Source organism: Heloderma suspectum, chromosome 14, assembly GCF_057233095.1.
Source record: "Heloderma suspectum isolate Gila_16-S chromosome 14, 16-S_ref, whole genome shotgun sequence".
Taxonomy (NCBI): Eukaryota; Metazoa; Chordata; class Lepidosauria; order Squamata; family Helodermatidae; genus Heloderma; species Heloderma suspectum.
Window position 1 is genome coordinate 748,048 of NC_139471.1, and position 13,922 is coordinate 761,969.

General features: G+C 52.4%; 2 protein-coding genes across 4 annotated transcripts in view; one reads left to right on the forward strand and one right to left on the reverse strand.

Annotated features, from left to right (window-relative positions):
• The window catches only part of SARDH (sarcosine dehydrogenase), a 102,537-nt gene that overhangs the window by 30,197 nt on the left and 58,418 nt on the right, over positions 1-13,922 (reverse strand). Inside the window, exon 22 of one of the 3 annotated variants that reach the window (XR_014785880.1) lies at positions 10,634-10,668. The exons of the other annotated variants lie outside the window; for them this stretch is intronic. The gene's annotated coding sequence lies outside the window, so the exon portion shown is untranslated. Of the gene's footprint in view, positions 1-10,633; positions 10,669-13,922 lie in introns of those variants that run through there. 3 annotated transcript variants of the gene reach the window in all.
• The window catches only part of DBH (dopamine beta-hydroxylase), a 45,964-nt gene that overhangs the window by 16,025 nt on the left and 16,017 nt on the right, over positions 1-13,922 (forward strand). Inside the window, exons 4-12 of the mRNA XM_084820902.1 lie at positions 863-1,123; positions 4,435-4,611; positions 5,433-5,535; positions 9,370-9,536; positions 10,402-10,545; positions 11,354-11,392; positions 12,467-12,526; positions 12,689-12,816; positions 13,394-13,553. Coding sequence (XP_084677028.1) covers positions 863-1,123; positions 4,435-4,611; positions 5,433-5,535; positions 9,370-9,536; positions 10,402-10,545; positions 11,354-11,392; positions 12,467-12,526; positions 12,689-12,816; positions 13,394-13,553 — 1,239 coding nt within the window. The remainder of the gene's footprint in view (positions 1-862; positions 1,124-4,434; positions 4,612-5,432; positions 5,536-9,369; positions 9,537-10,401; positions 10,546-11,353; positions 11,393-12,466; positions 12,527-12,688; positions 12,817-13,393; positions 13,554-13,922) is intronic.

Here is a 13,922-nt window from a genome sequence, read left to right on the forward strand (position 1 = left end):
GGTGAAACTTTTTAAAAGTTCTTTAAAATTTACAGCATTAAGCTGCAATTTGCATGTACTATTTTCTCCTAGCGTAGATACAGCCTTTCTTTCTTTTTTTAAAAAAGCCCCTCTATTCTTTTAATTCTGTTGATGACAAGCATAATCTGTTACCACCAGTTGCTGGGAACATGAGCTGGAGGGGGCTGCAGTTTCAACCATGTCCTGCTCCTGGGCTTCCCTTTAGGGCACGTACTTGGCCCCTTCTCTGAGGACAGAATGCTAGATGACAGGCCCCTTGGGCCCAGTCCAGCTCCAGAGTTCTGTTATGTTCTCCTGTTAAATCATCTCTTAGTACATTTAAAGGAGATACTGACAGAGGGCTTAACAGACCAAACCTCATCAACTACATCCACTTTTAGGTTATGACGCATACAGAGAACTTTGTAACTATATTTTTGTGGTCTTGAAATTGGTTACTTTATGAGCTCTATTCTGCTTGTGAAAAATAGGTTGCTGTTTTAGATTTGTGTTTATCTATGTGGCAAAGCATATTACATACAATTTACGCAATGAATAATTTTATCTTGTGCCATTGGAGTTATGGTTTGTGTTACCCTTTCAGACATGATCATTTGTCATCCTTTCAACCTGTGGAGGTTTTCCATCAAAACACGCCAGGGAGTTGACATTTTAATCCTGAAATATTTCAGCACCATTTTTTGGCTCGTCTCTTTTCGTTGTTATTCTTGTTGGCTTCCTCTGGCCAACACCAAAGGTGGTGCTGGGAGTGGGGAACCAGGACTGGATCCACAGGGCACCTGGCATTCTCCCCAGAATGGCATGGGTCACTGACAAACAGGCCTTCTGCTTTTCATTTCAGGATGGCACTGTGCATCTCATCTACGGGATTCTGGAGAAACCGGTCCCTTCCCTCCAAGCCATCAATGTTTCTGCAATCCTCCGGAAAGGACTACAAAGGGTTCAGCTCCTGAAACCCAAGATCCGCATTCCACAGCTGCCCGGGGACCTGAAGACCTTGGAGATCAGAGCCCCTGGCGTGGACATACCCAGCCAAGAGACCACCTACTGGTGCTACATTCAGGAGCTTCCAGATGGCTTTGCAAAGCATCACATTGTCATGGTGGGTGGATTCAGGGCTGGCGTCAAAGGCAGGCATGGTGGGGCACCTGCCGAGGGCCCACCCCCCAACAGGGGCCCACTGGCAAGAGCCCCCTAGAGTTGCTCCTCCTCTTCCCCATTGCAACCTGCTTGTTCCCCTGCAACACTTTCTGCCTAGTCACTGATGACACCCAGCTCTATCCCTGTACCCCAGATACTCTGATCATCAATCGACCTGCTCAGGATTGGTAAATTGACCAATTTCATGTTCTGTCATTTTCATATTTTTCCAGTCTTAAATTCATTCCGTCCCTGCATCTGTTTGCAAAAACAAAACCTCCCTGTGAAAATCCATGTACATTCTCTCCTAATATACCCCTTTTTGTACACAATTTGGCATTATAGTTGCATTTTTCAAGCAGTGTTCCCAGAAGTAATGCATTTTTACACATTATGTTCACTAATGTACACATTGTTGTGTGCACGTTCACTTAATATATGCATGTTTGTATGCATTTTTGATCAGAAAATTGCACTGGAAGATTCGGAGAGGAGCAAATCCCAAAGTATGACTGAGATTTGGTCCTGGTATTGTTTCAGGAAGTGCAAATTAGGTGGGTTTGGATTTAATGTGAACCAAATGGATTTCTCTCCCCCATCCCCCGCCATTGACTACTGCAGCCTTCTTCTCTCTAGTCTTCTGTCACCTTCATCCAATCTTATCCACTCTGCTGCAAAAATTGTTTTCCTCATTAAAGCAGTTCATAATAATTAAAATAAAGCTAAGAACAGCAAAGAGGGTACCCTACTTAATCTCATAACCTGGGTATGGGTTTCTATTTGCTTCCTTCATCTTTGTAATGTCTGTAACGTCTTGCTCCATTGCCCTGCCTCTTCTCACAAGCCCTTCTCCTCCAGACCTGGTTTCCTCAGAAGGCCTAATCTACTCCACTGTGCCCTAGGATCCTGCTCCCATCTTTTTATTTGCTCCCTCTTCCTTTTCTGATTCCATGTGAACACCTTCTATGGACTTTGAAAGGCCTTCATTCTCTTGTTCCTTCTATCCATCTACTCCTCTCTGTCTCTTTGTCTCTGTCTCTCTCTTGCTCTCGTCACAGACAAACACACACACACTCCCTTTGCTCCTCTGATGTAAACCCAACATTACATTATCCATTACCCAATAGACCTTTTTTTTTTTTCTTTTGCTGATCCCTCCCACTGGAAAACCTGTATTGTAAGGGTATATGAGAATTCTATTTGGTGTGGGGGTGAGAACTTAACAGATCTTTCTGGTTCAGAACCACACACTTCTTCCTTTAGCCCAGCAGAGCAATCTTCCACACTTGTCAAAGAACTTGTCAATTTCACCCTCTACTTTCGCACTTCTAGGGCTGGGGGGGGGGAGTTGTCAATCCCCCACCCTTTCCCTGGGGAAGTGCCAAGTGGAGGATGAAATTGACAAGTTCTTTGACAAATATGGAATATTGCTTTGCTGGGCTAAAGGAAGTAATGTGTGGAGAGGATGAAACTGACAAGGATATTGACAAGAGGGGAATATGCCCCTGCGGGCTATGCAGACTTGGCGATTGTGCACACTTGTGCAAGATTGCCATTAAGTTTTTTTCCCAAAAAATGACACCATTTTCATGAATTTCAAGACCCCCCCAATTGCGCATATTACAATTTGTGCAAATTGCAGAACCTGGATTTTCATGTGTAAAAAACCCAACAACGATCTGGCATGGATTCGAATCAGAATGAGCTTCGAGACAGATTTCAGAGAACTTCAGGGAGCTTGAGTTTTGCTGATCTGCACATCCCTACAGGTGGGGGAATCACATGTCTGGATGCTCCCTCACATTTTAAAAAAGAAAGCTCTCTGGCAACTGATGATCAGGGACAAAATCAAATGTTCTCAGTCTTCTCCCTGCGGTTTAAGTTGTGGCTTGCAGGACATCTTTAAAAAATGAGAATCCCCCACCATTAGTCTGAAATGATACAGTCCATTCTAATTCTCCTGCATGTCTAAACTCAGCTTTATCCTATAGCTGGAAAGAGCAGGACAGGATTCTCTCTCCCCTCAGATTTTTGATAATATTGGAAACCTCTCTCATATCACCCCCCCCCCCATGTCATCTCAGTCCTTGCAGCAGTGAAGCACTTTCCCCCATGCTAGGGGTTGTACGAGCTGCACACGCTCTCAAAGTGTGTGAGTGAAATCTGAGAACTGAGCTAATGGTGGAGAAAGTCAAGCAGCCAAGAGGGCAATTCCAGCAAAATTCCTTACTTGTCAGCTGTGGAGAGCATTTGTCAGGCCGGGTGGCCTTGCAAGGGGGAGGGGAGGAATGCGCTTCAGCAGATTTCAAAGTCACCGCTGCCCACCGAACAAGCCCCCTGCCCCCCCCATGGTTCGCAGACAAGGTGTGGGTTTATCGGAAAGGGCAAGGTGGGAAAGGCGGTGCTTCGTTACCCAGTGGCATCATGGCTGTACAAGCAAGAAGCCCGTTTGCAGTAGCTCCCCTGCACCACCGCTCGTCCTTTCTGCAGAGGATGCCGCTCCTTTGGCCAGACCCACATGGGCTTGGGCTAGGACATGGGTGAGGAGTGTGCAGGGCAAGCCCCTCCTGCTGCTGGCAGGAGAGGAGCCTGGGTGGGTGCTGGAGCCTGCCTGCACCACAAGCCATGCCTGCCTCAGCACTCACCCTGGAGTTCCACCGTAGAACTGGCTGCTAACTTTGGGGCCAGCCAGGAGATCTGCCTATCTTTAAGGGTGGCATAAGACAATAGCTTGCTCTGTCTCTGCGCCTTGTGCCAGGGATGGGTAAACTTGATCTCATGGGCCTCATCTGGCTGGCAGAAGTTCCCCATCTAGCCCCCTTCTGAAGCCCCCCTCCCCAGAGGCTGGTAGGGACAGGAAGCCCCACTGACTCACTGATCGGAGATAACAGTGGGGATTCCTCCCTATTTCCCAACGCAGGGAGAGGCACGGAACACTGCTCCCTAACGCTCTGTGCACGGAGGAAAAAGGACTCCCCTTGTTACCCCTTTCTCCTTTTGGGGGGCAGAGGAACATGCCAGCCTGCAGCCACCTGCCCTCTTGATTTCCCAAGGATGTCTCTGAGCCCCACCTGCAACCCAGACGGGGTCATGGCCAGTGGAGAGCGCAGCGGCTTCAGGCCCTCCCGTCGCCGTGAAGCCTTCCAGGCTGCCGCCGAGAGCATTGCTTCATGGTGTATTTTCAAAAATAAAAAGTGGGAGGGGCCGGGCCCTTTGGGGGCACCAAGAAAGGTGTACGGGGGGCATTCACAAGTGCTTTGTCCCTCTTTGCAGTATGAACCGGTCCTCACAGAGGGGAATGAAGCGCTCGTCCACCACATGGAGGTTTTCCAGTGCGCGGCACAGTTCAACACCTTCCCACATTACAGCGGGCCTTGCGACTCCAAGATGAAGCCAGAACGCCTCAACTACTGCAGGCACGTGCTGGCCGCCTGGGCCATGGGGGCGCAGGTGCGTCAGTCCAAATGGCTGCCACGCCCTCCTAGCAAATGGTTGGTGCCCCCGTGGCACTTCCGTCGCTTGCCCCCGCTGCTTGCTCTTTCCGAGGAGAAGCCAAAAGGCTGAGGCCAGGGGCTGGTTTCTGCTGCGGAACGGTGGTCCAGTGGAGCCTCACCTGTCTGCCTACCTATCCCATTGTGGGTGGGCTCTACAGATAAGTCCCCTGGGGCTTGGCTGGACCCATGGGCACAGGGGCTGGGAACCCACACCTGGCAGCAGAGGCCATTTTTTTAAGGCCAAACATCTGGTGATGGCAGCAGCTGCTCCCTTTTCACCCAGCCTGACTCTGATACTGGAGTGGGGCAGACTTGGTGGGAATTGCTTGGGGGGAGAGACCGTGCAGGGAAGGTGGAGAGTTTAGTCTGGTTGAGGGGTTGCCTGTGTGCTTTGGGTGTTAAAATCCACTCACTCTCTGCTTCAGATGTGATGGGCAAGACACACGATGAGGCGACATGTGGCTCCAACCCTCCCCTCAGATTTGACTACTGCAGGGCTATTTTTGTAAATTAAAAAACCAGGGGTGGGAGGCATCGAGAGATGTGTTTGGGGTGGTCTGAAGAGCTGTGTTACTGCATCCAGGATCTGGGGGCAAGAGCTTGCATCATGGCTTGCATCATGGGTGGGGCTGTGGTCTGCTCCTCTTCACATGGAGCCACCGTTTTACAAGAGTTGAGCGTCCCTCCCTGGGGTCATTGTCCGGGTTGTTGCCTGGTGTTGGGGAATGCGACCGACGGGGCCCGCCCACGTGCTCTCCTCAATCCCTCTCCTCACAGGCTTTTTACTATCCTGAGGATGCAGGGCTTGCCTTCGGAGGACCCGGCTCCTCGAAATACCTGCGCCTGGAAGTTCACTACCACAATCCCCTGGAGCTGAAAGGTAAGCACAGCTTTGCACACCAACAAGAAGCCCCAAGAGGAGTTTGCTGCCCCAGTTTTGGCAGTGGGGGAGGCTGCTCAGGAAGTGGAGGCAGGAGGCCAGGGGAGCAGGCCACCACAAGGGAGCTGGCGTGGCACAGTGGTTCGAGGGATGGACTGAGGCTGGGGAGACTGGGTTCACACCGCCAGTTGGCCATGCAGCCCCCCGGGTGACTTCGGGCCAGGCGCTGACTCTCGGCCTCCCTTACCCCATCAGGCTGGTTGTGAGGATAAAATGAAGTCGAGGAGGCAGGCCATGCAAGCCTCCATGGATTCTTTGCAAGGGGAAAGAAGGTGGGATATGAATGTAATAATAAATGGGCAAATTATAGGGAAGGATAGGCCAATATAAGGTGCGCAGGGGCAAATGTCATCATCCTTATTCTTAGGTTTTGTTCCAGCTGGAGATGAGGAGGAGAGTATTATGCTAAAGGCTTTGCAGACAAAGTGGATCTGGAGAGAGAGAGAGCAAGTTGGAGGAACCCCAGAGGCATTCTGGGAGGGCCTTCCTTAGGGGATGCCTTGGCAGGGAAGAGCGAACGAGCCCTCCTCTCTGGCTCGCCCCTTCTATGCCAAGGCAAGGAGTATGGTGGCCACTTACAAATCGCCAAAACAGCGGCAATGCATCACCCAGACAGAGGACACAGGCTGGCGTGAAATGTGCATATGCTAATTTATGCATACAGGTGCCAACTTGAGAAATTACTGGAATTTCAGCAGAAATGTAATACACTGCACCATCGTGGGGAAAGAGGGCAGTGAGGTGCCTGCGTGCTGCTGCTCTCGCTGCTGTCCAGGCGCGGATCACAGGCTGGGCCTCCGCCACTCTCGCTTCTGATGGCGCTTTATCTTGAAGCTGGAATTGCACCATACAGCCCTTCCAAGAGAGGACTGTGCCCTGTAAAGTAGGACCCCTGGCCGCCCTAGCGGGGATGGTGGTTCTGATGGCCGCAAAATCCTCAGGCAAGGCTCCTGTGCCTTTTGCTAGCTCATGATGAGCGACTTGTGGGTAACCTTTTCTGCAAGGGTTGAAACTCACCGGCTGAGTTTGCCTTCCAGATGGCTGGTAGCCCTGCCAGAAGAAAAGTGCCCCCACCCCCCAGCAAGGGAAGCTCCACGAGCCCCCCCACACTTTTGCAGACTCCCTCTGGAGACAGGGCCGCTGACCCGTGAGCCAGCCTGGCGTGGCTGCTTCCCCCGGCACGGTGGCCGTTCAGGCGCTGGAGGTGCCGTTCCAAGAACGAGCACGAGGCCGCGCCTGTCGCTTCCCCTGAGCTTGGGGGAGGGGGTTGAAGAAGAGGGAAACTGAGACACACAGGGACGGCATTTACACAAACTCCGAGTTTCTTGCTCTTTGGCTTCCTGAGAGTAATTTTAGAAAACCGAAGCATCTGTGCTGCTCTTCAGTCACATCGCACTCTGTGTGCTGGGAAGCTGTTCAGCTCTAAGTAGCGGGGCTGGGTTCCTTCCTTTGAGCCAATAGTATTTCCCTGGTTATTCTTATCCATCTGATGTGCCCGAGCTGGAGACAGAAGCTCAGAAGTAGTTAGAAAATCTGGACTACGACATAAATAAACCAGGCGCCTCCTTTCCTTAAGAGCTTCAAGGCACCCCATCTGCAGAAATCACACAAGCAGTTGCAATTTGGCAACAGTTATCCATGCCTTGGCAGCATTGCAAATAGACCACTGCAATGTGCTCTACGTGGGGCTACCCTTGAAGAGTGTCCAGAAGCTTCAGTCTGTGCAAAATGCAGCAGCTAGGCTGCTAACCAGTGCATGGTATTGGGACCATATTACACCTGTCCTAAAAGACCTGGCCTGGTTGCCAGTTGTTTTCCATGCTCAGTTCAAGGGGTTGGTCTTAACCTTTCAAGCTGTAAATGTCTTAGGTTCTGCCTCTTTGAGGGACCCCCTCTCTCAGTATGAACACGGTTGGTTATTAAGATCAGCAGGAGAGGCCCTTTGGAAGACCCCCTTACTTGCAGAGGCCAGTTTGTTGGGCACATGGGAAAGGGCTTTCTCCTGTATTGCTCCCAAACTCTGAAATGCCCCCTCAAGATCTACGATTGGCCCCCACTCCCCTGGCTTTCAGAAAAGCTGTTAAGACACATCTAGCCCTTAATAGTGTTCATGTCCTGATGTTCTTTTAAAAAAATAATGTTCTTGTTTGTTTTAAATTGGTTGTTTACTGCTTGGGCGGCCTTTTGGAAAACAGGGTGGTATGGAAATATTGATAAATTAGTAATAATCCATAGTGGTACACTCCCAACACAAGCCCATGACACATGCCTCTTGGGTCAGCAGCGCAGCTCCGCAGCAAGAAAGGCAGGCCCCGGTAGGGCTCCTGCATGTTTTAGCAGAGCATATGCAGGAGAATTCCCAGCATCTTGCAGGGCTGTGGATTGATGTGGCTGGGCGGTGTGGGGGAACACTCTCCTGAGCGTTACTAATGTTCGAGCCCTTTGCTCTCCCTTCCCCTATCAGTTTGCAGAAACTTGGTCCCCTGCGGGCCATTGCACCGTAGCGACGCCTCGGGCCGGCTCGGAGTGAGCCAGGGCAGCCCTCCCACTTGGATTGGCTGCTAATTACAGCCCTGAGCAGAGAAAGATGTGACACCACCTAGTGCTGCTGTGTCCTGACACCGCAAAATCCCCATGTCCTGATGTTCCCAGGCTGGCCTGTGACATATCTTTACTGCCTGTAGGTTTCCCCTTAAAAGGAAGGGAGGGCGAACCCTGAGGGTTTTTGTTTTCCCCAAACAGAAACCCAAATTCAGATTTTAAAATGTCCCCCTGGCAAAAGTTGGGGAGAGCAATTCAGAGAGCAAACCAGCAGTCAGGACCAAAACCCGGAATGCCAGAGCTCAGGAAGAAGTTGTTGCTCAACCAAGACTCAGCTGGAACAAGAAGTCCTGCATACCCCCCTCCCTCCCTGGAGGAGCCAGTTGCTAGGCTGGGTGGGAGGAGCCAAGCCAGGTCAGGAAGGTTCCTGCCAGGCCATGGGAGAGCGGTCAGCCGGTCCCAGTCCCCACATGGCTGGCGCTACAGAGACGGGGAGTTGGGGAGGGGGAGCAGAGACCAGGCAGACTCCCAGTGAGGTCACGGGGAAGCTGTCCTGTGCTTCTCCGTTTTGTTTCTACGCCGCCTCTCCCCCAGGATGGAGCTTGAGGCATGGACAAGATGTGCGTGCACATGGGGCTGGGGCCTTGGGGGCAGTGGGGTCGCGGAGCGGGGCTCGGGGTGGAAGTGCCCAGACTGTTTTCTTCGCGGGACGCTGGCGTCCTCTGCCACCCTCCTCAGAATCCCCCATTCCCTCTGAGCTGAGCCATCCTCACAGTCGCTGGAGCAGGGAGACAATTTCCTCGGCCATATATGGCTGGGAGAGACCCCTGTGGCAATGCAGAGTGTTTTGGCTTGGTCTGGAATGGGCCGTTTGGGCCCATTCGCTTTAGGGCAGCCCTGCTCCTGGAGGATCTGGATCGACGTGACTGCCTGCACTGCTGGCCTCTCCTTGGGGGTGTGGCTCTGGGTACGGTCGCGAAGGGTGTCTGTGCTTCCAAGTGCCCCACCGCCACTGCTAGCTGGCCCCCACCCCGCTGCTGAACAGCCCTGAGCCTGCTTCGCTGCAGGACCTGCATCTGGCGCCTCCCGACCGTGCCAGGCCTCACCTGTCCAGGCTTCCTGCATGGTGCCGTTGTCCACGTCCTTACCTGTGAAGAAAACAACGGAGGGGGCACGGCAGCCCTCCCCGTCAGTGCGGGGTTCGTCAGGACGTGCCCTTTGGCTTCCCCCCAGGCCGCCGTGACTCCTCCGGGATCCGCCTTTACTACACAGCCTCGCTCCGACCGTACGATGCCGGCATCATGGAGCTGGGCTTGGTCTACACGCCGGCGATGGCGATCCCACCGGGCGAGAGCCGCTTCTCCCTGACGGGCTACTGCACCGACAAATGCACCCAGCTGGTGAGCATGTCTGTGGCAACAGGCGCAAGGGCCTCCCCCGGCTCCCCTGGGCCCTCTGCTCACACAGGCTCAGTCTCCACTCAGTCCGTCGGGCAAGAAAATAGCCAGGCCATCTGCATAACTAGGATGGCATAATCCCCCCCCCCAAATCCAGGGGCTTGTCCAGGGAAGGAGGGGGCTTTGAATCTAGAAGATGCACAGCCTCCCTGAACCACCCCGGCATGCCCTGGGATGCCCCCTGGTTGCAGGGACCTTCTTCTCCAGAGGTGGAGCTGCCCTTCCAGCTGGGGAGGACCCCCCCGCAGTATCCTGTAGCCCCGGAGTGTAGAATCGCTGGTCTGTGGGCGTAATCTGGCCTACCGGTCTCCTCAGTCCGGCCTGCGGGAGCGGTGCATTCCTCCAGGGGGCGGGGCTTGGTATTCCAGCCCCGCCCCCTGAACGAATTCCTGCTGTTGGGAGCGGGAGCAGTGAACAGGGGAATTCCTGCTGTTATCTCCCACTTCCCCGGATGCTGGTGGCACATGAAGCCAGGCACTTCGTTGGTGCCAGGAAGAGCAATAAAAAATACCAGAATTTTCCAAAGGGGAGCCCTGGGGTTGCTCTGTTGCAGCAAAAACAACAGAGTCTTGTGGCACCTTAAAGATTACCACATTTATTCTGGCTGAAGCTTTTGTGGACACCGTCTCCTTCACTGGGTGCAAAATACAAGGCCACCAATATTTACATTTCTGCTGTTTCGCATTGCCTTCTGGTGCTGCATAACCCTGGCGCCCGCCCTCCCTGGGCCTGGATGTGACTTTGCTCTTTGTGGCTCGACGCACCGCGGCTTGAGCATGTGCATATCCCATGCGCCTCCCCTTGCCAGGCTTTGCCGCCCGATGGGATCCACATCTTCGCCTCTCAGTTGCACACCCACCTGACCGGGAGGAGCGTGGTGACGGTGCTGTCGCGAGAAGGCAGCGAGCAGGAGGTCGTCAACGCCGATGGCCACTACAGCCCTCACTTCCAGGTAGGGGCGGTGCTTGAGCCCAAAGTGCAGGGAGCCGGCTGGCTGCGAGAAAGCAGCTTGGTTGGCCCAGTCAGAGGTGGTGCGTTGACATGCATTTGGGAACATTTAACTTGGGCTGGCCACCTGTTAAAATATTTTGCTTGCATTGAAATAAATGTGTGCATTCCAGAAGTTGAAGTAGGCATCTTTTTGAGATCTTGAAGGAAGTGCACAGTGACGTACAACTTTGTAAATATGTGCCACCGCTTTAGACAGAACAAAATCCCACAATTCCCAGTGCAACTTGTAGGATTTTTTTCTGTCTAAACATCTATAGGATTGTGCCTTTAAATTCTCAGCGGGTTGGTTCCAGATTGACTTTGGATCAACTGCACTGAGGGAAGTGGACTTCCCTGCCCATGCCTTCCCATGGCAGCCCCCTGGAAATGCCAGAGAGTCAGGAGATCCTGCTGAATGGGGTGAGCTGTAGTGTGTGTGGGGGGGTTTCCAGTCCTCAAAAATTGGGCGGAGGGACCTTCTGTGAGTGGAGCTTTCCCCCCCACAGAAGGTAGATCCACAAACTAGCCACCTAGTATAGGATTCAGATCTCCCCAAATCAAGGGGATCCTGTTTGATGTTGGTTTTCTTTTTAAAAGCAATGTCTGTAGCCCTCAAGGTAACAGAGGCACATTTGAAAATAAGCAGAGCATGTGTTCAGGGGCAGGGCCATCTCTCCACCTCATGGCCTTTCATTACTTTCTTCTTCCTGCCCCATCTTCCGTACGCTGACCCACGCGCCTCTCTCTGCCTGGCTCCTCTTTTCTTCTAGGAGATCCGCATGTTAAAGAAAGTGCTGTCCATCTTTCCGGTAGGTCCACACCGAGAGGATGCTTTGCTTATTCCTTCATGTTATTTTACTGGGCTCTCTTATAATAAGAAGGGAGCAACCTGATTTTCTTATTCATTTGTACATAATATCCATCAGTCCTAGAGACACAGAAGTGCTGCCCAAGTTCCTTAAGGAACTTCCACACCAGCTGTAAAACTGATGCTTGGCACACGTGCACGCACGCACACTGCACCAGAGAGAAACGTGAGCATAATTACTGTAAGGCTGCACTCCCATATATCAGGGGTGGGGTGTTGTGGTGGTGATGAACCCCCTCTGGCCCTCTCAGGCTGATGGTGTCAGGTATTAAATCCATTCTGTGTTTTGGGGATTGCCAGGAGTCTTTCGTTCCAGAATTTTAGGGTTGTATGAGAATTTTGTTCCTGTTTGCAAATTAGGTGAAGTTGTCCCATTTCAAACACCTACGCGAATGCAGGTAGGAATGCAACTCTTAGGAGATTTTTGCAATTTCCCAAATTTGTATTGGTGCTTGAAAGCGTGCACTTCTGCTAATCCCCCCCCCCCGCAAAGTAAAAAAATCAGTCTGTACATCCACGGAATCCACGTGACTTGGAAAAAGCTGGCCTGCTGTGGATTCCTCAGAGCGGATTCATAGAAATCTGAAATTCATCTGAATCTGTTGTGGAGTTCTCTGACATCCCTAGCGGGGTGCGGGGCTCTTATTCATCTGCAGCCTCCCCCGCCCAGCGAAGCCACCGTGGCCGAGGCACAGGAGCTGGTGGCGCGTGCTGACTTTCCCCAGCAACAATATTAGGACATGTTAATGGCTGAGGGGAAAAACAGGGCAAATAAGTAAGTTTGCAGTGCTCATCAAAGCACCAGGAAGCCTCACATGTTGCTCAGGGCACCTCTGCAGCCTCCATGGGTAGCCCGGGGACCGGGGGGCTGCCCCATTGATCCTCTGCAGCTGGGAGAATTTCCTCCCCGGAACTCGAAGTTCCGCTCCAGCTGCTTTGCACCCCGGGAGAGCACACCGCACCACGTCAGGGCTGCTGCATCTGGTGGATCAGAGGGGTGCTTGTATACCCACAGGGGGATGTACTGAGAACAACCTGCGTGTACAACACCGAGGACAGGACTCAAGCGACCGTGGTGAGCCTCTCTGGAGATGCGCCAATGTAACTGGGGCTTTCTGGGAGGGATTTGTGCCCCAAATTCTCCTTTGCACACGCTGATGCTGAACATTTGCCCTCTCGCATGATGGGCCGGACGCAGCAACAGGCTCCATTGCTTCTCCTCTTCTCTCATGCGCAGGGTGGCTTTGGCATCATGGACGAGATGTGTGTCAACTACATCCACTATTACCCCCAGACGGAGTTGGAGCTGTGTAAGAGCGCTGTGGATCTGGGCTACCTGCACCGCTATTTTAAGCTTGTGAACAGGTAATGCAGAATGACCACCCCGGGGGGACCGTGCTGGGTGTGGCAGAGCAGCCCGGGCTCACAGGGAGGCTGTGCTGGCACCTCCCTATGAGCAGGGACCCTGATGTCACCCCCCCCCCAAAGCCCACACTTCCCTCTCCCCCGAGCTGATCTGCAATTCTCACAGTAGCTGGGGGCGGCGGGGGAGAGATGAATTTTCGCAGCCCCAGTTTATTGTTCCTTGTTGTAAAGTATTTTGGCATGGCTGGGACTTGAATGGGGAATTAAAGCCCATTAGCTTTACAGAAGACCTGCTCCACGCGTGGACACGGAAACTCCTAAGAATGGGTTTGTTGATAGGATCAGTGCAGCTGCCTGAAGTTTTGGACTCTCGGGGGCAGGGGGGGGGTAGCTATGGGGACTGTTTATTTCTTTCAGTGCCCCCAAGGAAGGGGTGTACAGAAGCACCCTGGACGTTGCGTATCTCTTACGATTAACATTTCTTATACATCTTAGTACCTCTTGTGACTTTGCCTTGTTCCCTGCATTTTTCATCCCCTAACCCATTCCTGATACGAGATGTTTCTCCTTCTGGTAGGTTTAATGATGAAGATGTCTGCACATGCCCAGAGACGTCTGTCACGCAGCAGTTCTCCTCTGTTCCATGGAATTCTTTCAGCAGAGATGTCCTGAAATCTCTGTACGACTTTGCTCCAATTTCTATGCACTGCAACAAATCCTCCGCGGTCCGTTTTCCGGTAGGTATGGGAAATGACAGCCATATGGGCTGCTCCACTGAGAAGCCTCGGGCATTTGGACAAAGTTCATTTTGATTTCTGCCTGGGCCAATCCAGGGTCACAGGGCCCCAAAAGGACCTTCCCCAACCTGGTGCACTCCAGATGTGTTGGACTTCAACTCTCATCTTCCCCAGCCAGCAAGGCCTGGCTGGCTGGGAGCAATGGGGGGTTGCAGTCCATCTGGAGCACACCAGGTTGGGGAAGGCGGATCTAGTTCTTTAACCAGATGGCGCAAAAATGTCCCTGTACTTTTGTTTCCCTGCACAGTGGTGTTCCTCTTTGGGGCAATTATTCAGGCTGTGCATTATTTTTTAAAGAAATGATAAAAT